Raw genomic sequence first — 22285 nt, 5'->3', positions numbered from 1 at the left:
CAAAATGTTTATATCGCATATAGAGTTTAAAATTATGTTAAAATAATGTGAAATGGGAGGGATTTTCTTATTTTTGTCCAGGTGTTTGTTATAAAATATTCTGGTCATATTTGCACTTTGGAATATTAGTAGTGAAGTTGCTCTAATTAATAAATTAACACAAGTTAATATAAATTAAGTATTAAATCCGCAATTGTACGAAAAAGGCAATTATAGGCAACCTGAAAATTATCAAATTTACTCAAACCACTAAAACAAATGGAAAAAAGGCAAACTTTTTGAAAATATTTTATTTTATAAAACCAACCCCCAAAACTATCATTACAAAAAGGTACAAAATCTTACAAAAAGCATTGTTCAAAAAATACATTGAGATGACTGAATTTGAGTCGGCACAAAATGGCACTGAATGGGAATACTTCACATACAAAATGAAAAAGGCTTTGAATTCACATTGATATGATTGCGAGGTTAACGGCCATTCTTTCAGCAACATTAACAATATCCCTTCTTTTTTTTTTTGAAAACAAATATGTGCTGCAAGTACCGATTTCTTTTACATAGGCCCAAAAAACAAAAACTAGTCTATTGTACCAAAAACGTCAAAATCTGCTTCATCCCACAGGTTCAACCCAGAAAGTGGTGAGCTAAGACAGCAGTGATTTATATATACATATAAAAAATGCGTCTTTTTTTTGACAAGACTATCGATAAAATAAATGACAATATTAAGAGTTCCGAGTTTTTCAAGCATTACCCAGGTTGTTTGTCTTTGGACAGAGGCACCTCCAGAGTGTTACGTTAGCATAGCTGGTGCAACATTGTCAAAAAAACAAGAAAAAAACAACAAAAACAGTATAAAAAACAGACGAGAGCCTTTGTATGATGCAATCATTCGTCCAGTACCCTTTTTTTTTAACACGAGATGCCTCAAACTTTGCACCCTTCCTGGTTTTGTTCCACTTTTCCACCAAAAAAAGTGAAATTCCAGTTCTCAAACTGAGTTGCATTAGACTGAACTTTCAACAGTTCCACCTCTCTTAACTTGACTAAATCTAGTTCTCATATAACAAAAAAAAAGATATATAGGAATATATGAAAATTGGAGGAAAGAAAAGTAGCTGCCCTGAGGGAGACGTACCAAGTTCATCAAAAAAAAAAAAACATAACAACAACAACAACGCACTTTGGATCTTCATTTGTCTCAAGTAACGTCAGGTTGAGACAGACCACTGTTCTCCTCCTTTTTTTTTGGACCTTGAACCACCATTAACACTGAGTTTTCCGACTTGGTACGCCGTAAGAAGTCGCCTCGTCTCGTTCGTACAATCAAAGCAGACTGACAAAAAGAAACTTTCTAATTGGTTGATTTCCTTCACGACCAATCGCTGATCCGCGTCGGCCTGGAAACGATACGCCCGGCCTACGGCCGCATACCTGCGCCAAAAGGAGAACAAGAAAGTTAATGGAAAGGATAGTAGGAAAAATGGCGGTTGGGAGAAGACGCACCTTTGTCAGTGGTGCCAGTTTGCTTCTCCTGGGCGAAATTGAGCCTATTCTGCTCGGCCGCCGTCCCGTTGGACTCTGGGCTGCTACTACGCGACGGGCTGAGCTCCTCATTCTGGTACGCCAAGTCCAGATGCTGCTGAGCCAGTTTCAGATGCCGGCGAAGCCTCTCCAGCTCCCGCGAAGACGCCTCGTCGCCAAAGGACTCGCGTCCCGAGTCGGCCAGGTTGTCCCGGAAAGCTAGTTTCCCTGAAGGGTCTTTCTTCAGGGCTGTGTGGTAGCCCGGGGGTGCCGAAGGCTGCCTGGAGATGGAAGACCTCTGACTGGCCAGGGCCGAGTGCCGGGGGGTCGGCGGGGGTCGCGGGCGTGGTGCGCAGAAGCAATCTCGGACGCCGCTGATGCCCAGGTGAATGATTTCCAGGATGGTGAAGAGCAGGCATAGTGCGCTGACGGCGTACATAATGAGCAAGAAGATGGTTTTCTCAGTGGGGCGGGATACGAAGCAGTCCACCATGTGCGGGCAAGGCGAGCGGGTGCAAACGTAGGAGCGCGAGACTTCCAGGCCGTAGAGTATGTACTGGCCAAAGAGGAAGGAGACCTCGAAGATGGCACGGGAGAGCAGTTGGAAGACGTAGACTTTCATTAAGCCGTCTCGTTTGATGCGGCGGCGCCCGTCGTGCTTCTTGCTAGGCTTCTCCTCCACCTCCTTCTCCTTTTCGGGCTCGATTTCTTCCAGGATCATGGGATCCTCTTCGCCGTTGTCTTCGGCTTCCTCGTAGTCACGGTTGGCGCCGCGGCTGACGATTGGCATGCGCTTGCGGGGACGAGGACGGTAGTCGACGTCCTCCATGCGGGCGATTTTGTGCATGGCGAAGCCCAGGTACATGATGGTGGGTGTGGTGATCATAATCACCTGGAAGACCCAGAAGCGGATGTGCGAGAGTGGAGCGAAGGCATCGTAGCAGACGTTCTCGCAACCGGGCTGCTGCGTGTTGCACACAAATTTGCTCTGTTCGTCGTAGTAGATGGATTCGCCGCCCACCGCCGTCAACACAATGCGAAAAACGATTAGTAACGTGAGCCAGATCTTGCCCACGAACGTGGAGTGGTTGGAGATCTCGTCCAGGAGACGCGTCAGGAAACTCCAACTCATCTTGACTCTCCGGCAAGTATCAGCTTCTCAGATCTAGAGGGAAGAAAAAAAAAAGGAATTCCGGTTAATGCCACCAGAGGGCGATGTTGTAGACCCAATCAAGTTAAGTTTTTGCTGCCTAAATAGCTGCCACAAGGAATTCAAGTTGGCTTCATAACAGCAATTTGCGGTTAGCAAAGCATTTTATATTGACAGCCACTGTGCAATTTCAACGTTCTCAACATTTCTCGCACGTGTTCCAATTGTAATTTTACACCGGGCACCGTTTTAATTACTCAACGGGCACGGAATTCTGCCAGAGGCCGACATCTTATCAAAGTAAGCAACTGGTGCATGAAAAATGACAGAAAGATCTTGTGGTTTCACACTAACCGTGACCGAGATCATAACTTCCATGGGGTAATTAGTCTGTACTGTAAAAAAATGGGAGCATTGGCGCCAAGAAAGAGAGGATACAAGACATTCTGGTCTTGATCTGTCCAAGTACACAAGTATTATTAAGTCATGCTTCTCTATTAAAGTTTTCGCAATACTTAAGGATTTGTCCACAACTCTCTCAAAAGGTCATCAACCAATAAATATAAGACACGTTAAATAATGGAATGCTAGAGCAACACTGCTCTCATTCGCTTAAAGTAGACTCAGCAAAAACTGGTCGAACCTTCATGCACATTCCTTAAATAATCCGTTTTTAATCTGATAACAAAAATGCCAAGTGAACAAGTTTAGAATATCAAGCATGTACAAAGCCAGAATGCTTCATCACCTAGCCAAAAAAGAACACTAAATAATTCTAAAAACAACAACCCGGGGGCCACATTGACTTGGAAAATTGGACAAATGGGCCGGGTCAGCACAAGATATGATAACATATAAAAAAGTGCATCTGTTAACAGTACACATGAAACATAAACAGAAAAAAAAGGACTTAAGTATTAACATACTCATCACTCATCATTAAAGTAAAATTATAAAGTACAAAGTAAAAAGAAATGTATTAGGAAATATTCAAATGTCATGTAAAAAAAAGATAAAGGGTCTGCAAAACACAAAAAACATAAGAGTGGACAGAGCTACTGCCACTGGCTTCCGCATGACAGCGCCATCTTGAGGACAACTTTTTGGATAATGTCGATGGGCCGGATTAAAAAGCCTAGGGCCGTAGGTGGCCCGCGGGCCGTAGTTTGATCTATTCCAATCAAAACACAATTGAGAAAGTCAAATGCATGACCATAAACGGAGAAAAGCGACTCAATGGCGTCAGTTTGTGATGTATTATCGCCCACTTTAAGAACAGCTGTTTGCGTTGGACCGCTCCCCAGGTATGAGTATGACAATTTGACATTAACCATGTGAGAAAAAAAATGTTTCTGCATGAATCCAGGCTTTACAAGGAATAGCACAAGTCTCCACTTGCACAATCATCTAGATAGGAATACAACTAAAAGGTTAAAATCTTTAAAAAAAACGGAACTACACTCCAATGTGGAAAGGGGATTTGAGATAAGAGCATTTTGAGTTGCACGTGTAGGTTCTCACGGTAGTAGTTTCTGTTTTTAAAGGTTTTTTGATCTTCAATGGTATCAAATTCCCAAACAAGAAAGTTTTAGGAAAATCAAATAATGTTGCTTAGCAAAGATTTCAACCTATGACTTCAACAAAGATGACTAAGTCCTTATTTATATCCTAGACTAAGCCACCTAAGATCCAAACAGGAAAAAAAGAAAAAAAATGTTGATGTGGCTTGCACATCTGGGATGTTGGTCAAGAATTCCACCACATTTTCAGGCAAAGTGGGGGCCTGTATACTGAGGGAAAGAAAGATCAAGCCTAACCAATGTTGGAAAATACGCCATTTTCAGTTGTTTGCATGGTTTTAACCACAATGATAATAATACAGATGTCGAACTGATTTTGGGGCCTGCTTTTTGGGGGTCACCCTGTATGTTATTTAGCATATAATGAGGTGGTAAATGTGTTTCTCCTTCTCCAGAATGTTCCTCGTGGTCCATTTGGATGCTCCACGTGTTTCTCATCCCGCAGAAATGAACATAATTAGATTTATATCGGTAAAGTGAGTAATATACAATAACGACATCATTGGAATCTGTACGTTGAGACAAAGGATAATTCGCGCCTTTCCATCACAATTTACGGCACAAACTCATAACGTATACTAGAACTTTAAATTAATCGAGTAAACATCGAAATATGTTCTTATTAAAACGATAAGCGATCAACTGAGGTTAAACATAAGGGGGAAAGGACAAATAAAGCTTGAAAAAAACATTTTCTTGGGTGAGTTGGCAAATCTTCTCGCCCAAGAAGCTTTGCGTCATAAAAACGACCAATTTGATGCTCGTAGAGACAACATATATCCTTTAAAATACACTTTTTGATCATAATAAATTATTACCTGGCCGAAAAGTTTACCATAAAGCCCCCCTACAATCGATACGAAGATGCATTTGTTTGCCTGGTAGCGAAAGAATTACCTCGTGATTCCGATGCGGTCGTTTTCGCCGGGTTGACTTTTTCCTGTTGATAAAAAATGTCCCCAGGAAAGAAAAAAAACAAATAAACGTACAGAGGATTCCCCGCTCAACCCATGCGTTGTCTTCTCTTCTCGATGTGGGGGTGCTGTATCCTTGTGCGGCGTCGTGTCGTTTTGTGTGTGCGTTTATGCTCTCTACTGGTGGACACGCCGGGTTTCAGACAAAGAGTGAGTTAGTGGATGGAGAGAGAGAGAGACGGAGAGGGAAGGAGGGGGGAGGCTGCAGGGTGGGTACTCCACTGCTCCCCCTTTTCTCCTCCATTCTGCACCCCCCTTCTGCTGCCCCTGATGCAACACTAACCTCCTTTTTCTATATATTTCCCCCATATTAGCTACTGGAGAACAAAAAGGCTGTCTATGTATATAGTTAACTTTGTGTACATGTGTGTGCATCCTTAGAAATCTTCATTAGTTGTTTTTTTTTACTTTAAAACTTTAGTTTTTTGAATCATGTGAATTTAAGGGGTAGGGGACTTATGGCTCGGGAGCCACATGTGGCTCTTTTGATGAGTGTGTATATAAGAGGTGTCAAAGTGGCGGCCCGGGGGCCAAATCTGGCCCGCCGCATCATTTTGTGTGGCCCGGGAAAGTAAATGATGAGTACTGACTTTGTTTTAGGATAAAATTCAAATAAAAAGTATAGATGTATTTTCAGCCTTTTAAATCAATAATTGCATTTTTTCTGTGTTTTAGTTCAAATGTAATTTAGTAAAATCTAAAAATATATAAAAAAGCTAAAATAAACAGTTTTAGATCTATAAACAAATGAATATTCAGGGCTTTTAATCCAGTATACTTTACTGCAGTTGAGCCCCCCTTAAACAACTCAATACATTATCCAAGAGTCAAGAAAACAACAGAATAGTTTACTTACCGGTTACTTCATTTCCTTCTATCGTTCCCAATTTGCTCAGCTGATTAAGGCAGCCATTCTGGGGATAACCCACCCAAATGTAAGCAAGTTTCTATGACAGGAAAAATCATATTACTTCACCATATCATGATCATTTAATGCAAATTTTAGTTTTAGAGCTCTCCAAGGTCCTTTTCTGAAAGACCTTGAATTACTGTCTAATTAGCATTAGGGCAAAATACCTATTTTCTACATTCCTCTCCTGTAATGTCATCTGAATCAGGCGTAAAATCGCAAATTCATTTGTAAGGCAAAAGAGAAAGTTGGCGGCACTTTTGCGCCGAGATTGACGAGCAACATTACGACCTCACGTTGCTCAGGTCATCCGTGAATCACAAATTTCGACGGAGGCCTGAGCTCAGCACTCTGAGGAATATAAAAAATCCCCCCCACCACCACCCACCCTTCCAACTCGGCACAATAGCCTAACGTACAGCTTTAAACGGCACTCCATCAAAAAGTGAGCATCCCTTTAAACACTGCGCTTCTTCCCCAGGGGATGACTCGGCACTTTCCCCAGAGATTCGGAAGATGACAAAACGAGGTTAAAGAGTCGTTTGCTTGGAGTCAGTGAGTCCTTCAAAGTGACTCATTTCCATCATTGTCAAAACTTGATATTTTCTTATATTTACCGTATTTGCAGTACCCTTAAAATGGTTAATTTTTACAATTTCTCACATATAAGCCTCCCCCTGACTACCAATTTTCACCTCCATATTTCATGGAGTACAAATATGTTACTTTGAAGGAAAAAATCTTAAGAAAAACCATAAAATATGCTATTTTTGAGATACTGTATTAATACATAAACAAATTCAATAAGGAAGTCATGTGATCAGTACAACCAGGTCTGGTTTGTCATCTCTAGGTAAGATGGTGGCGCCATCTGATATTTTTAGTGATATTTTTCATGTTTTATGCAAGATGTTTTATTTTTTCTTAAATTTCATTTAAAATACATTTTGTTAAGCCTTTTATTTGATAATCTTGTCTCTATTTTGTAAAAAAAAATGACCATATTGGCCATATTGTCTTGCGATATGGCGTTTCGTGCATGTCAAGTCGAATTTATGCGCATATAAGCCGCGCCATCAATTGAGTTATCATTTTTTTGCCATAAATATGACATATTTTGATAAGTTGGGCTAGCTCAAAGCATCTAAAGAGGTAAAAAATATTGTTTAATGGTTGGGTGAGTAGCGGGGGGTAGTGCAGGAATGTAAGACCCTCCCCCCCCGGTTCTAGAGTAGCGTGCCTCTATTGTCAACCTCAGGGCAAGCTTTTATTCCTCGGATGCAATCCAGATTCCAGAAGAAAAGAGTCGGCATCATACGGATGCTGGACGAAGCTTTCGGCCTGGCGGCGTTTTACTTGAAAGCACTTGTCACAGATTTATGTTTTGTGTTAAAAGAAGCAAAGAATATATATAAGTGGATGGCATCTTCAAGTCATAAGTGGGCTTGTGGGATATATAGCATGTGAGCATGCGTAATAGTACTGTAGCTCAAAATATGGTCAATTAGCAATTTAATTTTTAGAACTGGATTAAAAGCCCTGAATATTCAGTTTTTTATAGATCTAAAACAATGTTTATTTTAGCTTTTTTTAAATATCTTTTTTAGATTTTACAAAATGATTTTTTAACTAAAAACACTGAAAAAATGATTTAAAAATGACTATTGATTTAAAAGGGGGAAAATCATGAAATATAATATACATCTATACTCTTCATTTTAATTTGATCCTAAAATAGAAAGTCAGCACTCATGATTTACTTTCCCGGGCCACACAAAATGATGCAACGGGCCAGATTTGGCCCCCGAGCCGCCACTTTGACACCTATTCCATAGAGTATTTCCTAAAGGTCAAAGAGCTTCTTCTGAGCTGTCCTCAAGCACCCTCTTGTTAAAGTGCTGAAAGACACTTTGGGTTGAGCACACAACTTTATGAATGTGGGTCAGTTATTCCCCCAAAACGCCAACATTTGTTCCACATAGCGAACTCGGTAAGTAAACTTTGTAACATTCTTTGGAGTCATTGCCATGTTTTTACTTGAAGACCTTGGATACCTTTTTCTTACTACTAGGGTTGCCATGTTTTTTTATTTATCTTATATTAACTTAAAGTTGAGCGGTCAAGATGCCTCAGCACGTGTCTGAATAGAAAAATTCTTCCAGATTTGCTTCCAACTGTCCAATTTGACTTTGGCCGAGCAAATGAAAGTGAATCAAAGTAGATAAACAATCTTATCTTATTATTGGCCCAATAAGGAAGTTAAATTTATGGCCAGGTTTCAAAATGTCAGGTAAGAATTCTGTTGTTGTCGTCATTTTCTCGGGGGGCACGTCTCAAATTCTTTTATTTTAAGGTGAACTTTGTTTATATGTGTGGGATTCTGTCCAATAGCGAGTTACAAAAGTTAAAAAAGGGCGTGGCTATGAAGTACTTTTAATTGCAAATCTCACAGTACTCAGATAGATAGAGTTTACTGTTGAAGCCAGCTCTCAAAATTAGTTTAATATCTAAGAGAGAGAGTTTAATATCTAAGTACTGTTTAATATCTAAGTACATTTGACCGGCGACCAAAAGACCGGCGACCAAACGTCCGGTCACGGATAGTTTGCAGTAAAAAAAAAAAAGAAATACAGGAAAACCTGGAAAGAAAAACATTTGTGGAGCGAGTGGATTTTTTTAGTTAAAAAATACCCTTAAAACAGAAGTAAATATAGACAATATGTCAAAAAGTACATACTACATTTAACATCTTCATCTAGCAAAGTGACAAATGTCCAAAAATTCCACATTCTGCCACTTTCTTCTCTAACAAAACCTCCAACAAGCCATAAAAACAGTTTCCAGACTCAATAATTGCAACAGTATGTTTTTTTTCCCTTCCCAAATTGTTTCTTAGTCGTAAAATGGCAAATTTGGTGGATACTTATGAAATCCAATAAACCTCATTTCACAATCTCACTAAACATAGCATGTTGCAATCTCATTATTAAAGTATTTAAAATGTCATTTTAAAAATAATGAACTACACACACACACTTTTAATTTAAATGTATAAAGTTTTTGGGCAATTAGTCACGTTTTTCATGTAGAAAAACCTTAATTTAAAGTTTACAGGTATGCCAGTCCAAAAATAAAGTTTCCTCTGCATCTGTTTTGAGTGAGCTAACAAGTTTATGTTCTTTATGGCCCCCTTTCCTGCCGACTTACTTTTTCGCACCCCACTTTTTGGTGCGTGGGGGCGTGTCGGGGGATGGGACGCCATCCTCAATCTGCACGGTCACCTTGTTGTATGTAAAATGGGGGAAGGGAAGGAGTGGCATTTCTTCTCAGTGGGGGGTTTTCTACCCACTAATCTCACTGTGACCCCGCATTTTTTTCTTCTTTTAATTCCCTCTCTAGATTGTGAGCTTGTCTTGGTGGAAATGGAATGTTCTGTATGTAATCTGTGTGGTTTACGGCACCCCTCGGTAGGGCGCTCGGGTTACAGCTGGAAGCGTGACTGCACGTGGGACCCGCAAAAAAATAAAGCTTACCCCCCCCCTTTTGTGTTTCTTGGGAGGAGGGGTGAAGCGTTGCCATGGAAACAGACGGACGGACGCCCCTACCCCCGGCCCATAACAGATGGTGATGCTGCGGATATGGCGGGCAGGACCGGGGGATTTACTTGCTAGAAAAAATGGATGGACTTGGTAAAAAAAAAATATATATATATACTCAAGTGTAGGGGTGTATTTAACTAGGTTTTATGATAAATGAGTTTGGTGCATTTTCAGTTTTAATTTAATATAATGTCGAAATTGAGATATTTTCAAGTTGACAGTGCTTTTCAAAATAAAAGATGTTATCTGAGGAATATTTAAATTTGCATTTGAGGGAAATTACTGAACTGGGATGACATTAGAGGCCAAAATTAAGACAGTTTGGACATTTTAGCTTTTTTAAAATATATTTTTTAGATTTTACAAAATGATTTTTGAACTAAAAACACACAAAAATGGATTAAAAATGACAATTATTGATTTAAAAGAAGAAAAAAAATCAGGAAATTTAATATACATCTATGCTCTTTATTTTAGTTTGACCCTAAAACAGAAAGTCGGCACTCTTAATTTACTTTCCTGGGCCACACAAAATGATGGGGCGGGCCAAATTTGGCCCCCGGGCCTCAACTTTGACACCAGTGAAATAGAGCATTTTTCATAGATTGAATGGATTTATTCCCTAGTGAAAAGACAACTTGATCCTTAAAAATATCCTAAAAATTCTATCTACAGCACCTTTATTTTGTAAAAAAAAAAAAAGGCCAAGTGACTTTATAACTCTTTAACTGCACCTTCAAAGGAAGCTAGCCCTCACATTGAATTGTTCAAAAGTGGGAGAGGAGCCACTTTAAGGCACAGGAAGTGTGTTTATTGAAGACAGGCAAGCCTCCGAGGGGCCCTCGGGGCCTCCCTATCTTTGCATCTTGCGACACTTGGCATTTTATCAGGGCCTTTTCTTGCCTTCTGTTTGCAGAGAAGCCAACCAAGTTCAAGTGAGAAGATTTGGAGGCGGGGGAAATGTTGATGTAGTCCCCATGCTGGCTTTAACGTGTACGCATAAACGCAAAATGGTTGTTACTCAATCCTTCCAGCTGTCCACATCTGGTGCGGAGGGAGGTTTCTCAACACTGCAGAACAACGGCTTGTTTTCACTCTTGGAGCTCTTAAAAAACAAGTCAACATTCACATCCTTTTCTTATTAAAGTGGATTAAAATGCAAGTGGATATTAAAACATTTCAATATTTAGAGCGCTCCACAGTTATGGGGAATTTAACGAATAAATTCACTTGGAAATTGGCAGCAATTGCGCATAAAGTCAATTTTTAACCGAAATATTCATTTTTTTAAATGTCAAAACCAATGAAGTTTAAGTAAAAACTCACCATAAAGCAATCTAAACCACAGGTGTCTAAGTGGCGGCCCGGGGGCCAAATCTGGCCCGCCAAATCATTTTGTGCGGCCCGAGAAAGTAAATGATGAGTGTCAACTTTCTGTTTTAGGATCAAATTCAAATGAAGAGATAGATGTATATTAAATTTCATGATTTCCTCCCTTTTAAATCAATAATTGTCATTTTTAATCCATTTTTCTATGTTTTTAGTTCAAGAATCCTTTTGTAAAATCTAAAAATATATTTTAAAAAAAGCTAAAATAAACATTGTTTTAGATCTATAAAAAAAAACTGAATCCTTATCAGCATAATGCTAACACACATTGACTATTGTTAAAAAATAAGTGTAACCAGATAACACGACAAAAACATGCATATATCATTCACCCACTGTAAAAAAAGAAATGACTAACATTACAAACAAGTACATTATCTCTACTGGACTTTATTCTACACTACTCCACCTCTTGTAAACTAGCCTGTCTTTTTACTTCTTAAAAAGGATTATTTGCCTTTCTTGGCAAACAAACTGCCTCAATACAAGAGTGTCAAATGTAAATAAAAGGTGCAGGTTGGCAGCCAGCCTGAGAAAAACCCCAAAAAGATTTATTGATTCAGCACAACTCTGACAAATGGGGCCAAATTTGCACTGCGGGTGATATAAATTGTATTGAAAGATGCGTTGTAAAGCCATTGGATTGGAAAATAATATCCAAAGTCGGAAAAAAATGTCTTGGATTAGCATGACACTGCACAGAGGAAGCCTTGTCTGTCTTATACGCAACATCTGTTTACCCCGCTTGGCCTCGCCCAGTCATGTTTTAGTGGTGAGGTCATAAAATAAGACGGGTTTGGGGTGTCCCGACATTCTAACGGGGAGATTTTGACGCATATTGGTTAAAAATGATACTCACTTTCCTAGCAGACGAGTGGGATTTGGGCTGGTGAGTCATTGTTTTCAGGCCAAGAAAATAGGACATGACTCGGTTTTCACAAATTTGGGATTTGAATGCAGTGTTTTGACAATCTGAGTAGGGAAGGGGAAAAAAAACAAGATCCTTAGTGTAGGGAGGGGGAAAAATAGAAAAAACAGGCACGTTTATGACGAGAATGGAATTCCGGTCCTTTATGTTAGTCTTACTCAACATTGGTAATTGAGTTAAGACACTACTTGTCTGCTCATGACTTCATTTTTTGAGAGAGTGCTAAAAACTATAAAAAGAAAAACAAAATCATTGGTTTAGGGAAGGGAAAAATTGAAAAACTGGCACGTTTATGACGAGAATGAAATTTCTGTTGTTTATGTTACTCTTACTCAACATTGGTAATGGAGTTAGACACTACTTCTCTGCTCATGACTTCAATTTTTTTGGTGCTAAATACTATGAAATGAATTCAATTCTATTGGAAGGGAGATTTTAAGGATTTTTTAAATGTGCTTGTTGTTATTTTTGATAGAATTTAGATGAATAAAAGCAAAAACATTTTCAGCCGTTTGTTGATTCCTCAAGCAGCTGCTGAATATTGTTTTTTTTTCTCACATTCCAGCAAACCGAGCGCATCCAAGTGGAGCAACGGCCGTTTGGTAAGCAACTGCAGAGAAAAACTTTGAGCTGGCATGTCGACACACGCCCAAAAAAAGTTATTGCTGGAGAGAAAATTAAGCCTTCAAAGCTTGGTTAAATAACCAGTTGGAAAACCAGTAAAAAAACAAGATGTACATATTATGTACCAAGTAGTTGTACACAACATGGTGCATTAATGCCATTATATTGTATTTTTTTGCTATTTTAGAGGGCCTGTTTTAACTCAAATAGGCACTAATGTGCTACTATAGGCTGAAGGCTGCCCTAAATTAATCAGTGTTTATGCAAAAAATAAATAGGAAAGAAAATTGGACTGATTTATGTCGGCCTATAAAACAAAGCGAGCATGTTTCAAAATGACGGAGAAGTAGTTAGCGACCACAAAAAAAGGAGAATAAAAACAATAAAATCTACTTCAGAAGTTTAAAAAAAAGGTTTGATTGGAGAAAGCGCTTTTCATGGCCTTTTTTTCCAAAACATTTGCATTTTTTACTGACAGTCTTGCCTTTGATATGTTAAAGTTGAGGCCTGTTGAATCTGTTTTTAGTTAAAAACAAACTAAAACTAGAGTTCACAAAAACATCCTGGTTTAAACGGTATACTGCATTTTATGTTAAAAAGTTGTTTTTGTTGAAAAGGGTCTTACTCTATTCAATTGTTAAGCAATTTGTCAGCAATTCAGACCTTAAGACAGTTGAATCTCCTTTTAGTTAAAAAAAAACTAAAACTAGAGTTCACCAAAACATCCTGGTTTAAACGGTATACTGCATTTTTTTGTTTAAAAGTTGTTTTTGATGAAAAAGATCTTACTATAGTCAATTTTTTTAGCAATTAGTCAGCAATTCAGAACTTCTGTCGCAATAAAACACAAAATTCAGTTTTTCAACAGTTTTTTGTTTTTGTTTTTTTAACTGATAGTGTTGTTTGTTTTCCTGACACGTTGAAGACTCAAGGCGGTTAACGTCGCCGCCGCAAAATTGTATTATCGGCGGTTGACCGCAGTTTTGACGGTCATCACTCAAGCATTGACCGCAGGCGTTGCGACCAGTCAGCGTTTTTTATCAATGGAGTTTTTTAGAGACTTAGGCAATGCTTATATGGAAACAAAAAAAAAATCTGGGTTCATCACCGTGGTTACCGGCTTGACTTCTCATTTTCGTGACGTCCCGTCTTTGCAACTTCATGAAAAAAATGCCAACTATGCATGTAGAGAGGAAAATTAGGGAAGGGGTCAAAGGTCAAACAGAAGTGGACGACATGGAGAGAGAATTGAGTGAAAATGCTGGGTTATTCTAGAGTTAAGTTGCACAATACTCGATTGTGGAATTTTTAGCCACAAACGACTTTAAGCAGGAAATTGTTTTCAGTTGTGGGGGAAAAAAAACAATCTGTCTTCTATCTGGTTTCAAGATGCTGTATCAGAATAATGTGTTTGTTCTTATTTTAGTGGTTCACAAAGAGTCACGCATGTGAACTTCAAAAGCTGAGCAACTTATAGGTTTTTCCCCGTATTTTGTCATTTCAAATAGTGTATATCGTACAACAACTTTTGTACAAAAAAAATCTAATATAATTTATGTAAAACCAATCTGGTTTTATCCATTTCGGCATGATGGCGCCATATTGGGTAAAAAAAATATATATTATTATTTAGACAACGTCTGCGGGCCGGATTAAAAAGCCTAACGGGCCACATGTGGCCCGCGGGCCATAGTTTGCCCACCCCTGGGTTGAACTGTCCCTTCTGGATCCATTGGAACAAAATCTGCACCCACTTCACCCTATGTAGAATTATTTGGACTTCCATTTGCTTAAATCTAATTTTCTTGACCTTTACACACTTAATTATTCTTTCCATCAGGATTATGGAGTTTGACGTAGTGTATAAGTCACATTTGAAGTACTGCCAGATAAGAGTGTTTGCTACTTACTTTGTGAATAGAATTCGTTCTTGTCAGACGTATGCCACGGCGTTGATTAGTGATGTTATTTGTTCACTCTGGCCCAGATGATTCAGCATTAAATACCAGTCTGAGCAGGCTGTGGACAAGGTTTCTTCTATTTCCTCTCCTTGGAATTCCTTCAGCACGCTTTTCATTGGCTGTGCCATCCTAGTGGAAGAATGCAAAAGAAATGAAAATCAATTTCCATGTCACTAACTGTTGTATGTAACGTTTAAGAATGGTTGCAGTGGCTTGCAATGCGTGACCGGACGTTTTATATCTAAGAGAGAGAGTTTAATATCTAAGTACTGTTTAATATCTAAGTACAGTTTAATATCCAAGTACTGTTTAACATCTAAGTACTGTTTAATATCGAAGTACTGTTTAATATCGAAGTACTGTTTAATATATAAGTACTGTTTAATATCCAAGCACTGTTTAATATGTAAGTACTGTTTAATATCTAAGTGCTGTTTAATATCTAAGTACTGTTTAATATCTAAGTACTGTTTAATATCTAAGTACTGTTTAACATCTAAGTACTATTTAATATCTAAGTACTGTTTCATATCTAAGTACTGTTTCATATCTAAGTACTGTTTAATATCCAAGTACTGTTTAATATCTGAGTACTGTTTAATATCTAAGCACGGTTTCATATCCAAGTACTGTTTAATATCCAAGTACTGTTGAAATCAGCTCTCAAAATTATATTGATGAGAGTTTAATATCTAAATATTTACTGTTTTCAACAGTACTTCCCCGAATACGGGATGAATAAAGTTTAATGTAATTTATATATAAATTGCTTTGACTGGTGTCTATTCATCAAAAGTGATTGAAAGGCCAATTTTCTTAAAACATCAGCAGAAATTGTCCACCGTGTATCATAAAATGACTAAATCAGAGGAATATCTTTAGCCGCTTGATGGATATCTCTTGTTTCTTTTAGCGCCATATAATCTTCATTTTTGGGCCATCGTTTGTTTGCGCACTAAAACTGTCGTGAACATAATCGTCTTTAATTTAGTGACAATAAAGTGTGTAAAATAGCCAAAAGTTTAGCTCCCGAGCAAGAAAGTCAACGACATTACAAATCAATTGGACACATTTTTATGGGAATATCACATACATTATTTTTTGACTCCAACCTATAAATACTTTATGATTTCATCTTTGTATCTGAAGGCTCACAGAAGCCTTCTGTATTGGAAAGGAATGTCAACAACATCCACAGTCTTAAACACATTTGTTAAAGTCACACTGATACCTTATTTTTTTTCTCCACTTTTATCCTTAACAAGTCGTCTTCTGTTTTGGACATTTAAACAGGCCAGTGTGCATTTCCATGGCTTTGGTTTGCGCGTGGTTATTTTCTGGGAGCTTTAGACTGGGAAGGCAGGAAAATAACAGAGTCAGCATAAGCGTGGTTGACCGCGATTGAGACTTATACTTTGAGAACATAAGTGTAGTGGCTCAGGTTTTTTTGGGGAGGACAAATCAAAGCGGCTGTAATGGAAGCTGACGACCAATTGAATGGAGGACTGGAAAAATGAGACTGTAGCGTGACGCAATCTTATGCTGGGGAAGAATCACACTGGGAGTTAGCTGGAGGCGATTCCAAAAGACTTTTGACCAAAAAGTGGGAAACGCCCAGACTAGTTGCCTACCAAGTACTATATAAGTCAAAAAAAAGCCTTCATTCATAACAATGGAGACTACAATGAAAAGCTTTGATTCAAATGCTAACTCCAAAAATATTTGCAATTCATCTGGGAGAACTGGTTTGTTTTGAAACTTTTATTGTAAGTTTTTTTTTCTATCCAATAGATTTGAATGGAAATGACCGGTTTGTTAGCATTTGTCTTTTGATGATGAAATTTTTGACCCAAAAAAACTGGTTTTGTGAAAAATTGCATGTTTTTTGTGTATTTACTGGATTGTGCGGACTATAAGTCGCACTTTTTTTCATTGTTTGGTTGGTCTTGCAAGACTTTTGTTTTTTTATTTTTATCTTTGTCCTTTTATGTTTTTTTCTTGTTGTTTTTTTAGGTTAGTTATGTGAAAAACTTATGTTATGCCTACTAAGCATGCTGTTCTCCATTTTTTTTACTATTGTTACTGTAAAGTATGTTCCTTCTTGGTTACAGACACATTTTTAAAAACATTTTTTAAAAGCCCTTCCAAAAATACAATTAGTCTGACCTCTATATAATTTTTTTTTCACTTTATAGGTCATTCTTTGGCCGTAGTGACTAATACTCAGGTGCGACTTATAGTCCAAAAAAATGAATTGGTCACCATCATCCCTCATGGCGACAAGTGGTATATAAAACTTCTTTAAGTAAAGGATCTTACATTTGACCAAAAAAAACCTGGAAGACAATCCACATGTCCAGTGGGAGTTTCAGGAGGGTGTAGGCATTGTTACAAAGATTGCGATCTTCTCCTAGCCAAACAGGAGCTACTGTTCTCTCACGCAACTGAGCACACACAATATAGTACAGCTTGGCCTCTTCTATCCTGTGTCCACAAACTTAATCTCTTGCCATCCCGTGGACAAAAACAAAGAAAAACACTGTAACTTGGCTTCATAGACAGAGGGAGTAAGCGTGTTGGCAAGGTGGCCCCAATTTTTGAAACAAAGGAGGCCTGGAAGGCAAGAAGACAGAGGAGACGGAAGACAATTGAAGGCGTCGCAACTCCTGTAATGAAATGAGCGAGAGCTAATAAATTCCGCTGACATTCACAGGATGGCTCATTTTGTTTTTTTTTCGAGGTTGGGCTTAGTCACAGTAAAATGAGACTATGTTGGTAAAAGGTGGGTCAAAGGTCAAAGGACTGGAAGATGGAGGAATGGTGAAATGAACCAAAAACAGCAACAGTGAAAAAGGATGTTATGGTCGGAATGATGGAAAAGTGGATGAAAGGAAGAAAAGAAGGGGAAATAAAGGAAGGATGGGAAAAATGGGGATGTGATGAAAGGATGAATTCAAGGGGTATGAGAGGAATGGAGGAAGATGTGAAAAAGTGTCACAAGTAGGGAAAGAGGAGAAGAATAGAAGGACTGTTAACTGCTTTATTCATTGTTTTTTGCTTTAGGGTGACGAACGGGGAGACCAAACGACTGCTGTTTTTTTTGTGTGTGTTATACTGCAGATGTTGCCCACTACTGCCTCCTAGCGGTTGGAGAGGGATTGCAACAGTAAAAACATTCAACCAAAATACTACTGCATAGTGTTCTTCAAATGTTTAGTATTTATGTTTTTCAACGTTCAACAGTATTTTGATATTATATATATATATATATCGCTGAGAAAAGATGTCTAAATTGGATTGCGTTAAATTTAGCATCGAATGATATGATTTTAAACGACATTCATTTTACCACTCATATAGCCTTATGAGGATTTTAAAAAATACTTATAAAATGAATAAATACGTAAATAATAAGCACCTACCGAGGGTTAAGCATACAAGGGCTTAACAATGTTGCTTTGATGACGATAACAACCGGATCAAGTTCAATGTATAACTATTGTTAAAAGTCAACCAACAGTTTACCTGGTCTAGGAACCAATTGTAAATATTTACGAATAATTAACCGATGTGAAAAGAACATATATTATGTCTATCTTGAATTGAAAAGAAATAATAAACACGTGTTTGTTACAGTTTGACAAATGTCATGTAGACAGCACTCTACACTTAGAGGTTTCCGATTTTAGTTTCAAAGTAAATGTACAGCGTCCCCTTCTGACGCCCAAGCAAATCAAACCTCCTTAATTTAGTATTACAAAGTATTTTATTTACAATTATTAAGAAAACTTGACAGACGCCATCAAGAATTATGAGTATTCTTCTCTTCACACTAGAGGTTTTCTGCTTTTATTTTACCAAAAGTTAAAACGTCAACGGTCTGAATTCAAACACTCGTTGGACTTTTCACCCTCGTTGCACTTTGCCTCGTTTCGTGGCGTCAATACTTTCCCCGGCTTTGACATCGCGTTTCAATTTGCTTATATTTGACGTCCAGGATGAAGTTTAAACTTCACCACGGATGGTCTTGCTGTAGACAACAGCAAGAATGTTTGAAGACCTCGCCGGGATGTGGGAGGTCGCGCTGGGCGATGGGATCCACAGAATCGTCTTCGTGCACGGGTTTGTCACCGGCAAGAGGGTCGTTTACGTCAATGGAAAGGTGCTTTTTTCACCCTGAACGGATCTATTATTGTGAAGATAGACTGTTTTGATGGGGATGGTCCAATTTCATCCAAATTTGGTCCAATTTCATCCAAATTTGGTCCTTGCAGGAGGTGCTGAGGCGGGACTGGATGTTCGGGCAGGTGGGTAGGGTAACGTTCATGGTGGGTTATCCGGACACCAAAGCCACCATCTATGTCTCGGATAACGGTTTCGCCTACGAGTACATTCTGAAGATTAACGGCAAGAGTATGAAGAATATGGAGAATAGGGCTGAAGTGATGAACAACTGGTTGCTTAACCTGGATTTGGTGGATTCAAAGGTGGTTTTAGGTAAGCAGATTCTTCTTTTACTGCGACTACTACTACTCTTGGCTAACCTGGCATGCTAGAATGATTATTTGTATAGTATCCTTAGTATACTTGAACTTCATAGCACTTTTACAAGCAAGACGATGAGTGTACATTTTAAATTATGAGCGATAACTAAACCGTTTACACGCATACTTATTTTAATATATATTCCACATGGGGTACAATAATTTTATTAAGGTATGCAATGGCCACGTCTTTTTTCGGTTTTGTTTAGTTTTTAATATAAACGCGCATTGCTTGGAGTACGCGTACACGTAAGCGGATGTCAGTTGCTATGGTTACAGGATCGCTACCAGCTCGAGCTAACGCTGCACCGTAAAACTACTGTCGAAAGTCACTCAAGAACTTTGCATCTATGCTAGACCCCAGCGCACAAGGAAGCCAAGGTAATGTACAAGGGTGAATTAAGTATAATTAAGTCGAAATTGATGTTCAGATAGGCATATTCTCAGTAGATATCCGTTCGGGTTAGCGCTGGCTAAAAGCTAATGGTTAAGATTACACTATAAGCATGTTTCTCGCACCGGGTTACGTTTTGTATTTCAAAATAAATACTGCAAGGGCTGCGTGACACTCGTACGAATTCAGAAGCATCGATCTAGTATCGAAATATATGATTCTATAAGTATTAAGTCGAATTGATATCGAACATTAACAATACATGTGAACTAAGTACTTGTCACTGGTGCATTTGCTGCTTTTATTTGACAAGGAGTTTCCGGCGATGCATTAATAACAAAAGCAAATTGAAACACCCGCTCGAATTGTTATCCTCGTCCCACTTTTCTGCGTTTTTCGCGACGTAATTATGACGTCATGATGCCAGCATCCCTCAGTCAGGGTTGATGTTGCTCTTTAGATGATATTTGATATCCAGAGTGAAGTGGATCCCTCACCGGGCTTGTATCATTGTCGTCTGCAGCGAGCATGTCTGGCGACCTCGCCGGCGTGTGGGAGGTCGCGCTGAGCGATGGGGTCCACAGGATTGCCTTCGAACACGGTACGACCACCGGCAAGAGAGTCATCTACGTGGATGGAAAGGTACTACATCAGATGTTTTCTAGAGTTTTCCATCTATTATTATTCTAACATGCTGGTCATCAATTCCTCAATTTTGTTCTTGCAGGAGGTGCTGAGGCGAGATTGGATGTTCAAGCTGGTGGGCAAGGAGACTTTCGTGGTGGGCAAACTGGACACCAAAGCCACCATCAACATCGACGCAGTCAGCGGTTTTGCCTACGAGTACACGTTGGAGATCAATGGCAAGAGCTTGAAAAAGTATATGGAAAACAGGGCCAAGATGACCAGCACTTGGTTGCTCAACCTTGACGGGACGGATTCCAGGGTGGTCTTGGGTGAGCTTCGGCTACAAAATGCACTGATATCGACACATTTTCCCAAGTTTACACATGAGGGTCCCTTTATGCTTTGTCGAAGTGAACCGCTGAGTTAGCATTTAGGCTTCTTATAGGTGCCCATTTTATTGTTAGCCTTGTTAATCCGTTTATAAGTGACACACTGTTCAAATAGGTCGTGCTCATCAATAGACCCTTAATGCACTTTTGTCTTCTTTTTGCTCTTATATCAAATTTACTCATTTTACAGAGAAAGACACCATGGATATTTGGTGCAATGGACAGAAGATCGAAACCGCAGTAAGTAGTCCTTTTTTTCTGTTTATGTTTCATATGTACTGTTAACGGACGCACTTTTTTATTTGTATCGTATCTTGTGCTGACCCGGCCAGCCCATCTGTCAAATGTTTAAAGTCAATGTGGCCCCCGGGCCCAAAAGTTTGCCCATGTTTGTACTAGTTTCTATTTCTGATGAAGCAGAAGTCGCCAATGAAAGTGTCAAACGTCTGATTTGTTCCCACAGGGTGAATTTGTAGACGATGGCACAGAAACCCACTTCAGTCTGGGCGACCACAACTGCTGCGTGAAGGCGGTGAGCAGCGGAAAACGACGAGATGGACTCATTCACACTCTTCTGGTGGACGGAGCTGAGATCGCTGAATGTACCGAGTGACTCAACTCTCCACTTTCAAAGAGCTCTTCAGACAAGAGCCATAAATATTGGAGAAGTCATGTTTCATTGTTGTAAATATTTCATTGATGCTTCATAGAGCTGCTGTTGGGATGTATTTAAATGAAAAACAAAACAAAAAACATTGGAGCAGCTCCTTTGTACTGTATTATGAAAAATGACTGCCAGTGAGTTCATGCTGAAATTGAGATACTGTATTTTTATGACAATGTTTGTTTATTTTTTCAATCTTTTATCATTTCTTCACAGAAACTGACCACTGCTGGATCCCTTTCTATATTTCATCAATGCATTGAATTTCATAGCATTTCTACAAGTGGAATATGAGGTTTGTGGACATTATCATGTCAAACAGGTCGGTGTTGTTATACTTGAATAACGCAGAAATGTACAAAATCATTGCATTTTGGTCTCTACTCTAAATTGTATATAATGTATGTATTTAGATAGTGTATAGTATGTTATTTTGGAGTAGACTCTTGATATTCTATCATGTAGAAATTGGTTTTGCAATAGTAATCGCAATAAGTAATGTTGTTTTATAGATATTTATTGAAGGAAAAATAGTAAAAGGTTTCAAACTACTTGTTTTCTGTTTTTTTTAACATTGCACACCCAGGTTAGTTGTAATTGGTTTGCACCAGCATGTTTTGTTTATTACTGCAAAAGTTATTTTCGTACACAAAAAATACATATATATGTGTATTTTTTGTACAAAAATAACTTTTACAGTAGTAAAGTATTGTCACTTAATATATCACCTAACTAGTCACTTAATATGCTTTGAATTTGGCTTCTTAGGCAGTGGTCGTCTATCTCTGTGTTGTCAGAGTTTTTATTGGTGAGTACGTTTGCCTCGGTTAAGCATTTCTGGGTTCGAATTTAGACTTCATTTGTAGTCTTCCCTAAACTTATACAATATTTCAGTGTGAATGTCAACATATTTTTGAATATATGTATATTTCTATGATGCACCAATCCCTAAAACAACGCTCACAACACTAGTCCATAGTCCAAACAATCCAAATAAAACTCCTAAAAAATGCCAATATATACAC

General features: G+C 38.6%; 2 protein-coding genes across 6 annotated transcripts; one reads left to right on the top strand and one right to left on the bottom strand.

The window, feature by feature from the left end:
• Positions 1-272: 272 nt before the first annotated feature.
• Positions 273-18281, bottom strand: gjc4b (gap junction protein gamma 4b). 4 transcript variants are annotated; one of them, XM_077728844.1, is made up of 6 exons: positions 18065-18281; positions 15874-15993; positions 14592-14771; positions 6088-6178; positions 1510-2692; positions 273-1437 (listed from the first exon to the last, which is right to left on the bottom strand). In XM_077728844.1, the coding sequence occupies exons 5-6, from the start codon at positions 2657-2659 to the stop codon at positions 1424-1426; spliced, it is 1164 nt and encodes a 387-aa protein (XP_077584970.1). In that variant the 5' UTR covers positions 2660-2692; positions 6088-6178; positions 14592-14771; positions 15874-15993; positions 18065-18281; the 3' UTR covers positions 273-1423. The 4 variants fall into 4 exon arrangements, with proteins under 4 accessions (XP_077584970.1, XP_077584969.1, XP_077584971.1 ...); XM_077728843.1 differs by lacking the exon at positions 6088-6178; XM_077728845.1 differs by lacking the exons at positions 6088-6178; positions 15874-15993.
• A 275-nt stretch (positions 18282-18556) lies between these two features.
• faima (Fas apoptotic inhibitory molecule a) lies at positions 18557-21811 on the top strand. Of its 2 annotated transcripts, none has more exons than XM_077728833.1 (6): positions 18557-18804; positions 18917-19139; positions 20104-20222; positions 20308-20536; positions 20787-20836; positions 21060-21811. In XM_077728833.1, exons 1-6 carry the CDS (start codon positions 18691-18693, stop codon positions 21207-21209), a joined length of 885 nt encoding a protein of 294 aa, XP_077584959.1. In that variant the 5' UTR covers positions 18557-18690; the 3' UTR covers positions 21210-21811. The 2 variants fall into 2 exon arrangements, with proteins under 2 accessions (XP_077584959.1, XP_077584960.1); XM_077728834.1 differs by lacking the exon at positions 18557-18804 and adding an exon at positions 19466-19567 and having other exon boundaries at positions 18838-19139.
• Positions 21812-22285: the final 474 nt, after the last annotated feature.

Source organism: Stigmatopora nigra, chromosome 11 (assembly GCF_051989575.1).
Source record: "Stigmatopora nigra isolate UIUO_SnigA chromosome 11, RoL_Snig_1.1, whole genome shotgun sequence".
NCBI lineage: Eukaryota > Metazoa > Chordata > Actinopteri > Syngnathiformes > Syngnathidae > Stigmatopora > Stigmatopora nigra.
The sequence above is the reverse complement of the archived record's forward strand: the minus strand, read 5'-3'. Positions and strand labels throughout refer to the sequence as shown.

Coding starts and splice junctions, on each gene's coding strand:
- gjc4b (XM_077728844.1), bottom strand. CDS start 2,659: ATGAGTTGGAGTTTCCTGACGCGTCTCCTGGACGAGATCTCCAACCAC.
- faima (XM_077728833.1), top strand. CDS start 18,691: ATGTTTGAAGACCTCGCCGGGATGTGGGAGGTCGCGCTGGGCGATGGG. Junction 20,537..20,786: donor GGATTCCAGGGTGGTCTTGG/GTGAGCTTCGGC, acceptor CTCATTTTACAG/AGAAAGACACCATGGATATT. Junction 20,837..21,059: donor GACAGAAGATCGAAACCGCA/GTAAGTAGTCCT, acceptor TTGTTCCCACAG/GGTGAATTTGTAGACGATGG.